We start from the raw sequence: 15226 nt of genomic DNA, 5'->3' as shown, positions 1-15226 counted from the left end.
TCATTTACCATATTTCATCAAATTATTTTCAACAGAATGTCTTTGTCACATTTATTTCTTTTTAGATCATTTTGCTACCATAGTAGTTTAAGCTCTGTTGGTTTCCTCACACTGTTTTTGTAATATTTCCTCCAATGATTTCCTTAATTTTGTTCTTTTTTTCCTTCTTAGGATACTGTGAGATAAACCTTTTTAGAACATTTGCTGCTTTTAACATGTCACCCTCCACCCCTCTCCCCCCAAGTTTTGCCCAATACATACCACACGAGGCTGTATTTTTTTTCTTGCCTATGCAGGTTCAGGTATGACTCTTTGGCTTGCCATTGGTATTATACATAAGCTGATCTCTGCCACCTTTATTCATTCGTATAGTTATTGACAGACTTCCTATTGCTAGATAGGCACTGTGTGAAGTGCCCAGAAAGACACAGTTGTTGCTTTCCTCAAGCTTCAGATGGTGATGAGAAATATGTAGAATATAGTGGGGTAAGTGTACACTTAAACACACCTCTCTGGCTTTGTCCCACATCCTTGGGTCCAGGCAGCCATCGTGCCTGGGTTTGAGTTTACCCTAAGTGTAACCATCTCTCCTGCCTTATTGACGCTTCACCACTTCTGTCTCCCTTGTTCTCAGCACCTTCTAAACTCCCATAGTCCTTTTGGTATCTGCTACTTGCTTGCTCTTGAACATGTTTCTTCTATTAATAATCAACTCTTTACACGTATCTCCTTTTCTGCCACCTCAGCCTGTCTCCTGCGCTTCACGAGAACTCAGAGTCAGAATAGTGGAAAGGAGACAGACTGTGGAATCCTACTTGGATTCGAATCCTAGTTTTGGCCCTTTCTAGCTTTATTCTTACACGAGGTATTGGAAATCCTCCCGGCTGCACCTGTTCTCATCTCTGAAATGGGGTGAAGGTGCTAACCTCGCAGTATTTGTGGAGCAGCTCGTTCAGCCTCTGACCTGCAGTAGGCATTCAGAAAACGATAGTGACGAGCCAGTCTTGGCTGGTGTCCCTTTCTGCTTCACTGAACTCCTATAGTATTTATTGTTTATGTCGTACTGATTTGATGATAAAGTTGTCTGCTGGGTTGTGTTATTTATTTTTTCCTCTATTGTCAGCTGAGACAGCTTTGCAAGGGTGAGGATAGGCTCCAAGCTCCCAGTGTGGCGCCTGGCACCGAGGGAACTTCAGAAGGGAAGTTTCCTGTTGCTACAGAGCTTTGTCCCCTTCTGTGTTGCTAGAGCTTCCCACATCCCTAGTCTTCAATTCCTTTAAAGCCCTTGGAGTTAAATTTTTTTTTTTTTAATTTTTATGTTTTTAAAACTTCTTATGTGGAAATCATTTCAAATTTATAAGTTACTGGGCCGGCATGGTGGCATAGTGGTTAAGTTCACACGTTCTCCTTCGATGGCCCGGGGTTCACTGGTTTGGACGCCAGGTGTGGACATGGCACTGCTTGGCAAGCCATGCTGTGGTAAGCATCCCACATACAAAAGGTAGTGGAAGATGGGCACGGATGTTAGCTCAGGGCCAGTCTTCCTCAGCAAAAAGAGGAGGATTGGCAGCAGATGTTAGCTCAGGGCTAATCTGCCTCAAAAAAAAAAAAAAAGTTGCAGAAAACGGTATACCAAGCATACCCATATATGCATTACTCAGATAACACTTATTGGTAACATTTTTACCCTCTTTCCTTTGTCATTTGCTCTCTCTCTAGCTCTCAGCTTATATACACCCACAATAGTTTTCCTTTACTATCTGTCAGTAAGTTGCTATATCCTGGCCTCTTACTCCTAAATGTTTCAGTATGAAGTTCTACGACTGGAGATACTCTTTTCTGTAACGATGATAGGGTTAGATAAGGCTTGTAGTTTGACATGTCTCTTTTAGCCTTCGCTAATCTGGGTCGTGTCCACAGCCTTTCTTTATCTTATGACATTGACAATTTCGAAGAATATAGGACTTCTCTCCCTTTTTTAATAGAGTGTTTCTCTTTTTTTTATTTGATGTTTCCTTGTGATTAGATTGAGGTTTTGCATTCTTGGTCAGAGAACTGCACAGGCAATGCGTCCTTCTCAAGATATCAGATCTGGAGGCACACAGTGTTCATTTGTCTTTATTGGAGATGTTTATTTTGATTATCTGGTCAAGATATTGGGAGATTAAGACATATAAACTGAATAAATACTACTTTTTTCTTCCTTGCGACTAATAAGCAGTCTGTGGGGAGACACGTTAAGACAATGTAAATATCTTGTTCCTTATCAGAATTTCCCCGTAGTTTGAGCATTCATTGATAATTTTTGCCAGAACTAATCTTTTCCATTATTGTTGCAAAAATAATTTTACCACTCCAGCAGTCTCTCCAGTTTATCAGCCTTCTGTTATACGCAAGCATTCTCCCTTCTCCTCTGTTTATTTGTTATTAGCATAGACTCATGACTTCCTTTTTCGTTATTTATAATTCATTACTATTCTTAATTGTTTTGGTCTTCAGATTGTCCCAGATTTGTCCAGAAGAAGCCACTTGAATGTGCAATGTGTCCCCATCAGTATTTTTTTTTTTTTTGAGCACTTCCTTATTTTTTGTCGAAACAAGACGTTCCCGGCTCATCTTGTACTAACCCTGACCTAGGCCTGGTGGAAACAGCCATTTCTTTGTGCAGCCTTGGTTCCTTTTAGTGGAGAATGGTGTCAGTGACCAAGATCCAAGCATTAGGTTGTGCTTCTGGATGTCCATCGGTTGTGTGAGCCTTTAGTGAAATTGACAGCTAGCTGCCATGGGTTTTCAAGGTCTAGATTTTGCATTTCAGACTATGGAAAAGCTCTAGCTGACTGTCAGTTTTGGGTTGCGTTAGGAAATGATTGGGCAAAGTGGTATATCAATTGACTGTCCTCTTGTATTTAACAGAGAGAACGAAGCTAATTGCATGAATGCAAATAGTATCTGAATTATGCAAGGACTCACTTTGGAGTTATTCTTTTGATGCTATAATTGCCGCCTCATGGAAAATAATACTTTGGAGTAATGCTCAATATTTCCTTAGTATTACTTATCTCCTTTGTGTCACTTTTCCCACATGAATGTTGAGTATATCTCGTGTCATTTTGGCATAGTGGGAAATTGATTTGGGAAGGCCTGTAAAACTCCTTTAAGATTCTTGAATGGAAGATACTTATTGTTATAATTTCATAATTCTGGAACCCTGCAAGAATATCTTTATTGAATATGTACGTCTGCAAGATGTAAAAAATAGCCTTAGAAATGTAACTTAGTTTTGCACTTTTTGACTTTGAATATTTGGTCATATAAATTATTTGAGAAATCGTTTCTTGGGAACTTTTTATTTTGAAATAATTTCACATTTACAGAAAAGGTGTGAGAGTAGTACAAAGAAATCACATGCACCTGAAGAAGCCCGTATTCACCAGCTGTTTTTTGTTCACATTCTGCCACATTTGCTGAATCGTTGTCTCGACTTTTTCTCCTGACTCTTGAGAGTAAGTCATAGACATCATGCTCCTTACCCCAAATACTTCAGTGTGTATTTCCTAAGAACAAAGATAATCTCTTACATAACCACAGCGCAGTTACCAAAACTGGGAATTTTAACATTGGTTCAATGTTAAATCTGTAAACCTCATTCAAATTTTGCCAGTCGTCCCAGTAGTGTCCTTAATAGCAATTTGTTTTTATTGTTCAGGATCCAAGCTAGGATCATATATTGCATTTAGTTGGCAAATCTTTTTGGTCTCCCTTAATCTTTTTTTATCTTTCATTAGTGACATTTTTAAAGAGCACGGGCCAGGTTTTTTACAGAAAGCCTCTCAGTTTGGGTTTGCCTGATGTTTTCTCACGACTGGACTGAGGGTCTGCATTTTTGTTAGGAACCACGTTAAGCGGTGGTCCGTCCTTAGTGGGTGGTATGAGGAGTGATGTCAGTTTGTTTCATTATTTGTGATGTTAACTTTTTTGATCACTTAATTCAGGTGGTGTCTGCCAGGTTTCTATCTTTCCCTTTGTAAAAGTGAGATTATGTTTAAAATAAGTTTTTTCTTTCAAAAATAGTCCATCTTTGTATAAAAGAATTGGAAAACAGAAAAGCATGAAGTATATTAAAATTGGCCTCAACCACCATCTAGGAATAAGTGTTATTAAAATTTTGGTGTCTCCTTTTCTGTCTTTGCAAATGTGTGTTTTGAGCACCTGCAACTTATTTTTCTAGACAAAGGGAATGGCTCAGTGACTAAATCGTGCTATAAGCAGAAACTTTACAGGCTAGAAGAGAGTGGAATGATATATTCAAAAATCTGAAGGACAAAAACCTACAGCCGAGAATTCTCTACCCAGCGAAAATATCCTTCAAATACGATGGAGAAATAAAAACTTTCCCAGATAAACAAAAATTAAGGGAGTTCATTGCCACAAAACCTCCTCTTCAGGAAATCCTCAGGAAAACCCTCATTCCTGAAAAATCCAAAAAAGGAAAGGGACTACAAAACCAAGAGCAGAGGAGATAAGTAGAAGGACAACAACAGAGAGTAGCAGCTCTACATCAGAACAGATTAAACCATGGGACGAGAAACAAAGGAAACTGAAGAAAACCGGAAAACAAGACACAAAATGGTAGTGGTAGGCCACCACGTCTCAATCGTGCTATAATGGGGCTTACATTGTGCTAATAATTGCTATCATCTATTTATTTGTTGAGATATAATTGACATATAATATTATGTTAGTTTTAGGTGTACAACATAATGATTTTGATATATGTATATATTGCAAAATGATCACCACAATAAGTTTAGTCATCGTCCATCACCATATATAGTTAGGAATTTTTTTCTTGTGATGAGGACTTTTAAGATCTACTCTCTTAGCAGCTTTCAAAGATACAGTACAGTGTTGGTAACTGTAGTCACCATGCTGTACAGTACATCTGTTCTACATTACGTCCACATTACGTCTGTTATAACTGTCATTTATTGAACATTCATTATGTGCCATGCCCTGCATTAGGCGCTTTACTTTAATCAATCGTTTAATTCTTATGACAACCTTATAAGGTAAGTAGCTTGTTGTCTTCTCTTAGGGCACAGAGAATTTAACATACCCCAGATTAAGCAGCCAGAAAATGTTGCGCCATACCGTGATTCAGGCAGAGACCATCCTCTTAACCACTGCAGTGTGCTAACCGGTTATATGTAAGCCAAATTTGAAAGTTAGAAAACAGATCGACTTAGGCGGTGATAAGATTGACCTCTTGTGAGCAGAGTTATGGCAGCATTGTTATCCCTGACCTGAGATGCTGTGCTTGCCTAGGATTTTCTCCTAAAACAAGCCCTCCACTCTTACTCCTCATAAGCCCTGACCTCTCGTAATCGGGCCTGCTGTGGCATACCCTTGCCTTCCCTGTGGAAATTCTGCCTTACCCCCCGCTCCTTCCTTCTGCTGACCTGTTCTCAGTGATGTGATAGTAAAAAAAAAAAAAAGCCCTGATTTGTAGCATTTGCCAATTTCAGTGGGTGAAATACTCCCAGGGTGGTTGATTTCAAGCTATCAGTGCCACATCACTGAACACAGAGTTGGCCAGAGATGTGTGTTGGGAAAAGATGTGCTGTAGCGCACTATTATAATAGAATTTCTATCATGAGCTACAGTAGCTGAAAACCTCAAGAACATAGATAATAGTAAGATGTGGCAAAATATTAAAAAGTGATCTTTTGAGTATTTATTACATTTGCTTTAAATATAACTTATATAATTGTAAGTTTGTATCATTTAATTTTTAATGACGGCTGTGTTTAACAACTGGCTAGCAGAATTCTTCGAAATATACCATCAGCTCTCCCAAGCGTGTATAATCAACTCCAGCATGCCAGTGCAGTTGTCTTCTGCTCACTGGGCCCGCCTTCTGAAACCTTATAGCTGACAGTGTCTTGCTATCCAAGACATCAGTGCTATCCCTTCTTTGACCAGTCCTCCCACAAAACTTCCTGTCTCATTCCTCTCATTTGCGTCTAACATCTGCCCTGTTTCCAAGGTCTTGTCCCTTCTACCCGTCCCCACCCTGTAATTCACTTTCTCCTGTGTCTCAAATGTCATTCCCCATTCCATTTTTTTCCCTAGTCAAATTACTGTCCTTAATTAAAGGAAGACCCCAGACACAACTTGTATCTTGGGCATGGAGACTCTCCCAGCTCGATGTTGGGTCTCACGTGTAGAGGAAATCCTTGATCTGGAAAAGGAAGATGTATTTTTAGAATTCCAGATTAGAAATCTAAGTGGAAACTTCTTTTTTTACTAATTAATAAGTATGTAAAGGTGATTGCAGTACCATTAATACAGGATATCCACTTTATCAATGAGTTAAAAATGGGGAGAAGTGAGATGCAGCTACCATTTAAAATCTTGTTTTTATTGGCAAATATGTGATTGATTGATGGCATTTAGGACTACAGTGCATTTATGTTTGGAGGATCACCTGTACTTAGAAAATGAGGCCTAGTGTACATTGTCTTTTTCATTAGTTTTTTTTTTTATCATCTGTCCTCAAAACTAATTTAAAACCCTGAAAATACTGCCAAGTTCCAGGGTACATTTCTCGTTAATGAAGAAACATGGAAAAAATCTGTGTAAGGATAGCATTCTGTTTCTTGATTTCGGATTGTTGGAAAAGTGGAGACATAGGTGCATTCTCTTCCTGGGATGGGGTTAAACTACAGTTTTAATCAAGAATGTCTTCAAAATTGCCCTTGTCAATAAGTTCATCGGTTGTCGTTAGAAACATGACACACCTGTTCCCTGGGCAGTCAGATTGATTTATCTGTTGATTCGTGGGGCTGTCCTTCTCTGGAGCAGCACAATCACTTACCAGGGTAACCTTCAAGGAGGGTGTGATTAAAGCAACTGCCTCAACAAAAATTCTTACTTCGGTCTGTTTTTCATTTTTATTCTTTAATCGTCTCTCCACTCGCTTAATCTTTCAAGGCCATCTCGAGGAATACTAGGAGCCCAGGACTACTGCGGTACAGTAGGGTCGTATGGTGGAGATGCAGAGTAAGAGTTTTTGTTGTTTGCTCTCAGTGACTTTGTCAGTGTGCAGAGAATTCTCCTTCAAGGAAAACAGGTACTTTAATTCCAAGTGCCTTTGGAATCTAAATTTCCAGTGGTTTTGAAGTCACTGAGCCTTCTGTGTTCCCTTCTACTTGATGTTTTGGGTTTGACTTAATGTTAGAAAGGAAAAACAAAACTATTAAACAAAGCTATGAAAGCAATTTACAACATTCTTGGGAATGAAAGAAAGGTTGATGTTGAGACATTGTTCAAAGCATTTCTGCTGCTTATTAGGCATCTCGTTTGTCCCCAGATACCACTTGTATCTTGGGCACAGAGAGTTTCCTAGCAAGATGTTGGGTCTCATGTGGAGAGAAAATCCTTGATCTTGAAAAAGAAATATATTCTTAGAATTCCAGGTTAGATGTCTAAGTGAAAAAACTGGTTTTTTTTTTTTCTGTAAAATTCCACCTTGTAAATAATTAAAGCCCATGGGCTGTACAGTCTCTGTGGCAACCACTGAGCTCTGCTGTGGCCCACTGTAGTACAAACGTAGCTGCAGATAATGTGTGAACCAATGGGCATGACTGTATTTCAGTAAAACTATATGGACACTGAAATTCTAATGTCCCGTAACTTTCACTTGTTAAAGGATCTTTTTCTTTTGAATTTTTTTAACCATTTAAAAATGGAAGAATCTTTCTCAGCTTGTGAGCATACAAAAATAAGCAGAGGGCTGGATTTGGCCCGGGGGTCATAGTTTGCCAGCCTGTGCTCCAAACGATGAAACTTTAAAACCTTCATTTGCACTTTCTTTTTCAGGTTATAATGGTGTTCCAGCACCATTCAGAAATTGACTCTTATATATGCTGCAGACATTTTAACTTGTTGTGGGTTATCATACCAAAGGATATTAAACATTTTACTAGTCTAAGCGGTTTGAAAATGTTTCCAAGAAAGGGGCTAGGTCTCAAGTATGATTCTAAATGGTGCATGAAGTCAGCGATGATTCCGTTTTACCGACTGTGCTACTCCTTGTGTCAGGGTGCATTGGAACCTTTCGGTTTGGCATTCCTAGTGAGTTACAGCGTATTTGTGTTCTTTCTGACGTCTTACATGTTGTGTTCAGCAGACTAAGCACCTGCCGTGTACAGGGCACTGCACAGAGCCCTGGGGACGAATCAGAGACAGACACTCAGAGCTTCGGGGAAATGCCTTGAACTCGGTTTCCAGAATCAGCCTGTTAGAGCATCTCTGTTAACAGACTTGATCCTAAGTTTGACTGTGATTTTTGGGTTTTAGTGTTTAGTAAACACTGCCTGCTGCTCCATTATGCTGCTAGGCTTAATAAGTTATGGCCACAGGGTGGCGTGGTTCTCAAATGGGCTCTGTTGTTGCTAAAACGGAAAGGAAAAAAATGCTGTTTTTAAGTAATGAGAATTCTCTCTCTTATTTAATGCTAGAATGGCCTGGCTGTCTCTAAATTCTGCCTTATTGAGATTTACACAATACCTAGCCTCAGTGCCATAAAGTCTTTTGTTTATAGTTAACAACATGAATTATGTGTTTATGATTGGGAGAAGGGTAATTAGGACTGTATTTCATAGAATATGTTTAATTTAGTCACTGACCTCAGTTTTAAAAAATGAGCTTATTAAAAACTGCTAGAAAAGTATTTGCAAATAAAGGACAGAGATGTCTTCTAAATAGTTGCAGAGTTGTGGGCAAAGTTACTGGCACAAGATCTTTTGTCTGATTCCATGGGCTTAACTGGAGGGGTGGATAAAACAGAGTAGGGATTACAGATGGTCAGGAAACACAAATTGTTAGAAAAGTGACTCTCTCATCCTAATAGATTATGAATATTAATTACCATAGGGGCTGGCCCCGGGGCCAAGTGGGTAAATTCGTGCACTCCGCTTCGGCGGCCCAGGGTTTTGCCAGTTCGGATCTTGGGCATGGACCTAGGACCGCTCATCAGGCCATGCTGAGGCAGCGTCTCACATGCCACCACTAGAAGGACCCACAACTAAAATATACAGCTATGTACTGGGGGGCTTTGGGGAGAAGAAGGAAAAATAATAATTAAAAAAAGAATATTACCATAGACCGAGAGCTGAATATGTTCGAAGAGTTTTCATATACTAGCTGTAAGAAGAGATGGTATTACCTCCACTTATATAGTCAAGGAAGCTGAGGTTTAGAGGGTTTAAGTAAAGTCTTTGTAGGTGGAGTTGAAACCCAGATTTGCCTGGAGCCTGAGCTTACGCTCTTTGCGCTCGACCCTTTCCAGGCCCGCCCTGTGGCAGGCACTCCGCCTCTGTGGGAGAACGGGCGGATTTGTCAGTGGTTGTGGGATGCAGACTTTGGAGAATTATTGCTGCAACTGGAACACGGGTTAAGAGGCAGTCGAGTATGAGGATGTAGCTGTTTAATATACCTCCTCTGTCCTCTCTGCCCCATTGTTAGATTTCTCTGGATTTCTCCCTTTTTTACCCATTCATTAAGTAAGTATACCAGCTGTTACCCTGTTAGTTCACTTGCTTGTCTAACCACCTCCACTAAAATGTAAGCTTAAAGAGGACAGAGATCTTATTTTCAGAGCATTTTGTATTTTCAATGCCTAGAATACTGCCTGGTACGTAAGTGCTCAATCAGTGTTTATATTTGTATAAACCTACTAGAATGGGGCACAGTTTAGATATAAATTTGATATTCTCTTAAATTTGATGTTTTGTAAAGGTGGACTCCTAAGAAGCACCTTACTAATGCAAACTTACTGTCTTTCCCTTTCCTAGGGCGATTGTGTTGTTACTGTACTGCTCGCCGAAGAAGACAAAGTTGAGGATGATGTGGTTTTTTACTTGGTGTTTTCGGGTTCCACCCTGCATCACTGCACCAGCACTCGGAAGGTCAGCTCCGATACGCTGGAGACCATTGCCCCTGGTAAGTGTTCGCATGGAGTCTTTACTAGCCGTTAGTAGTTCTCGAACACTTGTGTTCTTTGTTCATTAGTATAAAGCAACAGGCAGAATAAATCAGTGATAGAGCTATTGTCAGATCTTTATTTTAAATACATTTAAAAATATTTTGTTTGTATCTTGCTTGTTCCACGGATTCTGAGCTTAATTAGAAATAGGTGAATTAAAATGGTGTCACAAATTGAAACATAAAAATCAGGATCAGCAAAAATATTACTTTATTAGAATGTTGAGATTGGGGAAAACTAAGACACATGTGGAAGGTAAAAGTTCTTACGTGGTTACTATGCTGTGGCTGCAGATTTGATTCTGAATAGCCTAGTGGCGAAAGAAAGGTTGACACCCAATTAGTAACACCGTCCTCAGTGTCTGTGAGGGAAAGACTTAAGAAATCTTCCATAAAAGCCAGACTTTCCCCAAATTAACAAAGCATAGTTTCTGGTGGGCCGAGGGCTTAATCACTTGCATTTATAAGTTTAACGGAATTCAAAGGCAAACGTTTACTTATTAAAAATTCTTTACAAAGTCTTTAAGTCGATGCTGCTCCCACTGGAAACTGCTCATGAAGTAGTGACTCTTGACCCGTCCCAGCCTCCGAAGGTGTATTGATTGATGTTTGGAGATGAGCTTCTTTCCTTAATTAACCTTTTTTTCAAAGTTAACAATTGACCCATTTTCATCAGAATAGAAAAGAAGGCACATTTAGGGGGACCCCCTAAAAGGTATTGACAGTTGAACTATTTTAGAGAATAAAGTAGATTTAGTTCTTATTGGAACATTTCTTTTGAACAGTGTTTGTATAAGACACTCATTTCACTTTGTTGAAATAGATGGTGTAAAAAATTATTGGTTTATGAAGCACTTTCAGTATCTGGTCTTGCAGATCGCCAGTTTTTCATTGCTGTTCCATTTTATATAAATTAACTTCATATCTGATACCCACCAACTCCTGGAAATTATACCACATTCAAGAACTGGGCTTATGACAGTTGAAAGCTGTATTTGTCCTCCTACCTGGCAAAAATGATTTTGAAAACTCTTAAGATTTAAAGGTTCATGACAGTTCCTATGAATATTTCCCCCCAAGTCTTTCAGGATAGGAAATTTAACAAGGAGTTCAGGATAGATACTGATTTCTTTTCTACAGAGTATTAAGTATCATTTGTAACTTAAAGCTCCAGTCATCTTGTGTCCTGTGATGTTTATCGTGTCAGAAAGGCTTATCTGGAACTTGAGGTCGGCTCTCTAGCAGGTGCCATCCAGTATCACCATTGCTGCACATTCGCTATGTGTGGGTGATGGTGAGAAAAGCTCCTCACCTGGGGAGACCAGTCGGTCCCTGACTGGGCTCTTATTAGGAAGGGAATGGAGGTAGGTTTTACAAACTTACTCCTTCCTGAATTAGAAACACTTTAGGGGTTGAAGTTTAGGGAGTGTGTGTGTGTGCGCGCGCGCACGCATGTATAGAGAGTGAGAGTGAGAAAGCGTGTAAGTAGATATAAGGAGAATGCAAGTAGCTATAAGAGAAAGGACAAATATAACAAGGATGTGGCCCTGTGCCCTGGCTGCAGTCCTCAGTCACAAGTACCGGCAGAGTCCAGCCTCTTGAGGGAGAGGGATATGCATGACCGCTCTTATACCTTGGCTGGCAAGATTTTTAAATTAGGAAGGGCAACAGGCAGTTAACTTTCCTTAGATTCACAAACCCACTGTGCTTGTGTGACAGCCTGGAGCTCTGTGTTTGTACCGGATCCTTGCATACTGTCCCCAGCCTACCTTTCTGAACTCCTCCCATTTCTTCCCTTGCCTTTGGTTTTAACACCTCTTTATAGATCTCTGTAACCCCTCTTTCCCAGCCACACCCATCTCTAGGTGTCCTTTTGTACTTATCGACTCTGAGTACCCTCGCCCTCCCAACCGCAACCAACCCGAGTGGATATTGTACTCCACTGCTTTCTTTTGATTTGATTCGCATCTTCAGAAATCATTCCTAACCTGTTTGCTTGGAGCCTGGGGCCCTAGTACCTGCTTTCTCCTTTCTCCTTCATTTTCTACTAATCGTCTCCTCCCTTTAAATTATGACCTCAACTACTTCCAGTATTCTTGATCGTGCTTACAGAGCTTGACAGCCTGTTCCCTTTTCACCCAGTTGGCCTGAACTACCGTAGATCTGTTTTTATGTACGTGTTGGACTCGTTCCTTCCCTTCCTTCAGGTCTTTCTGCAGACACCGCCTTCTCAGTGAGGGCTTTCCTGCCACCTTATAAAGTAAATAACTGCCTCCTCTCTGTGTTCCCTGTTTCCTTTTCTGCTTAATTTTCCTCCATTGCACTTATCAACTTTTAACACATTATCTAGTTTATCTTCTTTGTTTCCTACCTGCCTCTACGGAAGTGTCAGTTTCATGAGGGCATGGATTTTTGTCTGTTTCCTTCACTGGCGCATACTAAGAAGGCTTGTTCTAGGAACTCCTACCCATGATGGAACAGTTTCCCCTGTGTCAGAATTCATCTTGGTTCTCAGAAGCCACTCTTCCAGAAACGTGCATGTGTGCCTGCACACAGACACACACACACGCACCGTTTCTTTTGAAAAATGCAAAAGGAGTCTCTGGCCGCTGCTGCTGCTTTTTTTTTTTTTTTTGAGGAAGATTGGCCCTGAGCTAACATCTGTGCCCATCTTCCTCTATTTTATATGTGGGACACCTGCCACGGCATGGCTTGATGAACGGTGCCGTAGGTCCACACCCAAGATCCAAACCAGCGAACCCCAGGGCCACCGAAGCGGAGCACACGAACTTAACCACTACACCACCAGGCCGGCCCTCTGGCTTCTTGAATTGAATCCGTGGCTTGGGGCTGGAGTCTGTATTCTCTTTCCAGAGCTACCGTTGATGATTTCTGTGCGTCAGTTAGTGTATTGATAGCCTCAGATTTCCTGTCTCCTGAGGGCAGTGTCAGATTAGTGAAGAGTCTTCATGGAAAGTCTGTACTTGCTTTGTGCACTCTGTTTGCAGCAGCTGCTGCTGAGTGGGGTGTCTGCACCCTTTCTGCTCGCATGTGGGACTGGCTCTGTGATTCCTAGTCATTTTGGCTGACTATGAGAAGAAAAGAGCTTTGTGTCTTGTCCTTGCTTTTAATGTCTTGTTCTTGCTTTTAATGTCATATTTTACCTAGATTGTTGGCTCTGATTTTTCTTTGAGTTCTCTGTGTGTTTCACTGTCAATGTTTTGTAACATTTTAGTATACTAAAACCAGATGATTGATTGACCTTCAAAAGGCAGCTACTTCTTGATGTTACTCTGTAACCTTTTATTATTTGGGGGAGGGGAGAGAGAACAAGACGTTTCTTAATTGCTTCCATTAAAAAAACCCTCTTTGACTTCAGATATTGACATTATTTTTATTTTTCTATTTTCTCACTTTTTTGCTGGTTTTCCAGTGAGATGCTTACAATGAATTGTGTATGTGTGTGTGTGTGTAATTATAAAGAAGTTGTAAAGGCTTTTTAAAGTAATCTTATGTTGCCTTGCTACCATTGAAAGACTGTAGACGTGATACAATTCCCCTTTCTTTAATAAAGTGTGTTGAGCAGTAACAACTTAGGAAACAGTGTGGTGGAAACTTGACTTTGAATTGTTTGAATGCTTTACAGCGAGCATGCTGCTTTTAACATATATAGTAATTTTTAATAAGAATATTTTGAAGACTATTTGAAAACAATGTCCTCTCTTTTGAAAAAAGACAAGTTTACAATAAAATATTACATTCAAAATACCTATGAATTGGCAGTTTGAGAATATAATTTGTTATGAAATACAACTGAAAATGGAAGTACATCTCTAAAGACAAAAGGTGTTGCCTTTGTGATAAATGAAAATAAAATATCTTCATTCTTTTCTCTTCATATAAAAGAAATCCAACCGCAAATCCCATTTTAACTAAATGGTGATTTTCCTCTAGAGATGAAGCTGAGATTTTTTTCTTTAAAAAACCTATTTAGGACTGGTAATAATGTAAAGAAATCTGAGTATCCTGGAAGGTAATTTTGGGGGGATATGGAATATGGTCTTGTTGTGTTCATTTTTATTAATTAAACGTGAGTTTAAACCAAGCAAACGATTTCGGAACAGAAGACAAAATGCAGGCTGCCTACTATTTTTACGAAAGGCTTTGGTGCAGAATCTTTCATAAAAAGAAATCTTTTTTCACCATGTCTATTATTTACTTTTAGAATTCACAGCAAGGGTTCTTGTTTGACAGGAAGACTGCAAACATTTGCTGACCCAAAATTTGACTCAGCTCTGTTGTATTTTTCTTTTCTTTCTTACTCATGAAAGGGAAGGTACTATATAAAGTGATTTGTTATTAAGAAAGAGGAAAAAAATAGATTTACCTTGATCAGAAGTCCTCCAGGCCTCAATTAGGAATCAGTGTTCACAGCCCAGGTCTCGACAAGGAGCCCCGAGTTACATCACGGTGCGTCCCTCGGTTCTTGTGAACCAAGACTGTTTCTAGCAGCAGATGTGCCAAGGCTGCCGAATTGAATAACACATTTGAAAAGAAGTTGTAGGCTTTAAACTGGCCTAGTAGAGAATTCTGATCCTTTCCCTCTCTGCCAAAGCAGTGTTATTTTTTACTGGACATTTTCTAACAGTCTCCTTGTTCTAAAAAAAACTCCTGCTTATTATAAGGCTATCTCTAGATGTGATGTGAGTTTATATTTTAAAGAACTGTTCCACTGCTAGTCAGTATTATAGTGGCTGTCCTAGAAAAACAAACAGAACTAGTTAGAGGGGGAAAAAGTGCCCGTCGTCTCCTGTCCCAGTGGTCATGCTTCTGTGGAATTGTGTATTGCATGACCTTGGTGCTGTGGATGCGGCACTGGAATCCTGGCACATGCGTTACAGTGGGCAGCAGCCACCCCAAGGGGGTGGACATTTGCTCTTAGGGGGGCAAAAAAATCTCTCTCTTTTATATATAAGGCACAGATATACATATACAAATATATATCATCATGTACCTGTGGTATTAAATTTTCATAGGACGTGGGACAAATAGAGAAAAATGTCTAAAAGGGCTCCTTGGGGGAATGACAGTGAACAAAAGGTTGAGAAACATTGCCTTAGAGTAACAGACTGGAGTATGGTAGATCAAAGTTTTAGCATTAATTAGCCTCTTTCTTCCC

The 15226-nt window shown here is 39.8% G+C and overlaps 1 protein-coding gene and 1 long non-coding RNA gene across 19 annotated transcripts in view; one reads left to right on the top strand and one right to left on the bottom strand.

The window, feature by feature from the left end:
• LOC139083243 (uncharacterized) overlaps positions 1-14590 on the bottom strand; it is a 39720-nt gene extending 25130 nt beyond the window's left edge. Inside the window, exon 1 of the long non-coding RNA XR_011539801.1 lies at positions 14435-14590. This is a non-coding gene — a long non-coding RNA (uncharacterized lncRNA). The remainder of the gene's footprint in view (positions 1-14434) is intronic.
• AKAP13 (A-kinase anchoring protein 13) overlaps positions 1-15226 on the top strand; it is a 323232-nt gene that overhangs the window by 118420 nt on the left and 189586 nt on the right. For all 18 annotated transcript variants that reach the window (XM_070618286.1, XM_070618278.1, XM_070618307.1 and 15 more), the window contains exon 3: positions 9858-10005. In XM_070618286.1, the coding sequence (XP_070474387.1) occupies positions 9858-10005 (148 nt within the window). The remainder of the gene's footprint in view (positions 1-9857; positions 10006-15226) is intronic.

The sequence above is a fragment of the Equus przewalskii genome, chromosome 1 (genome assembly GCF_037783145.1).
Source record: "Equus przewalskii isolate Varuska chromosome 1, EquPr2, whole genome shotgun sequence".
NCBI lineage: Eukaryota > Metazoa > Chordata > Mammalia > Perissodactyla > Equidae > Equus > Equus przewalskii.
Note: the sequence above shows the minus strand (reverse complement) of the source record. Positions and strands in the feature narration are given on the sequence as shown.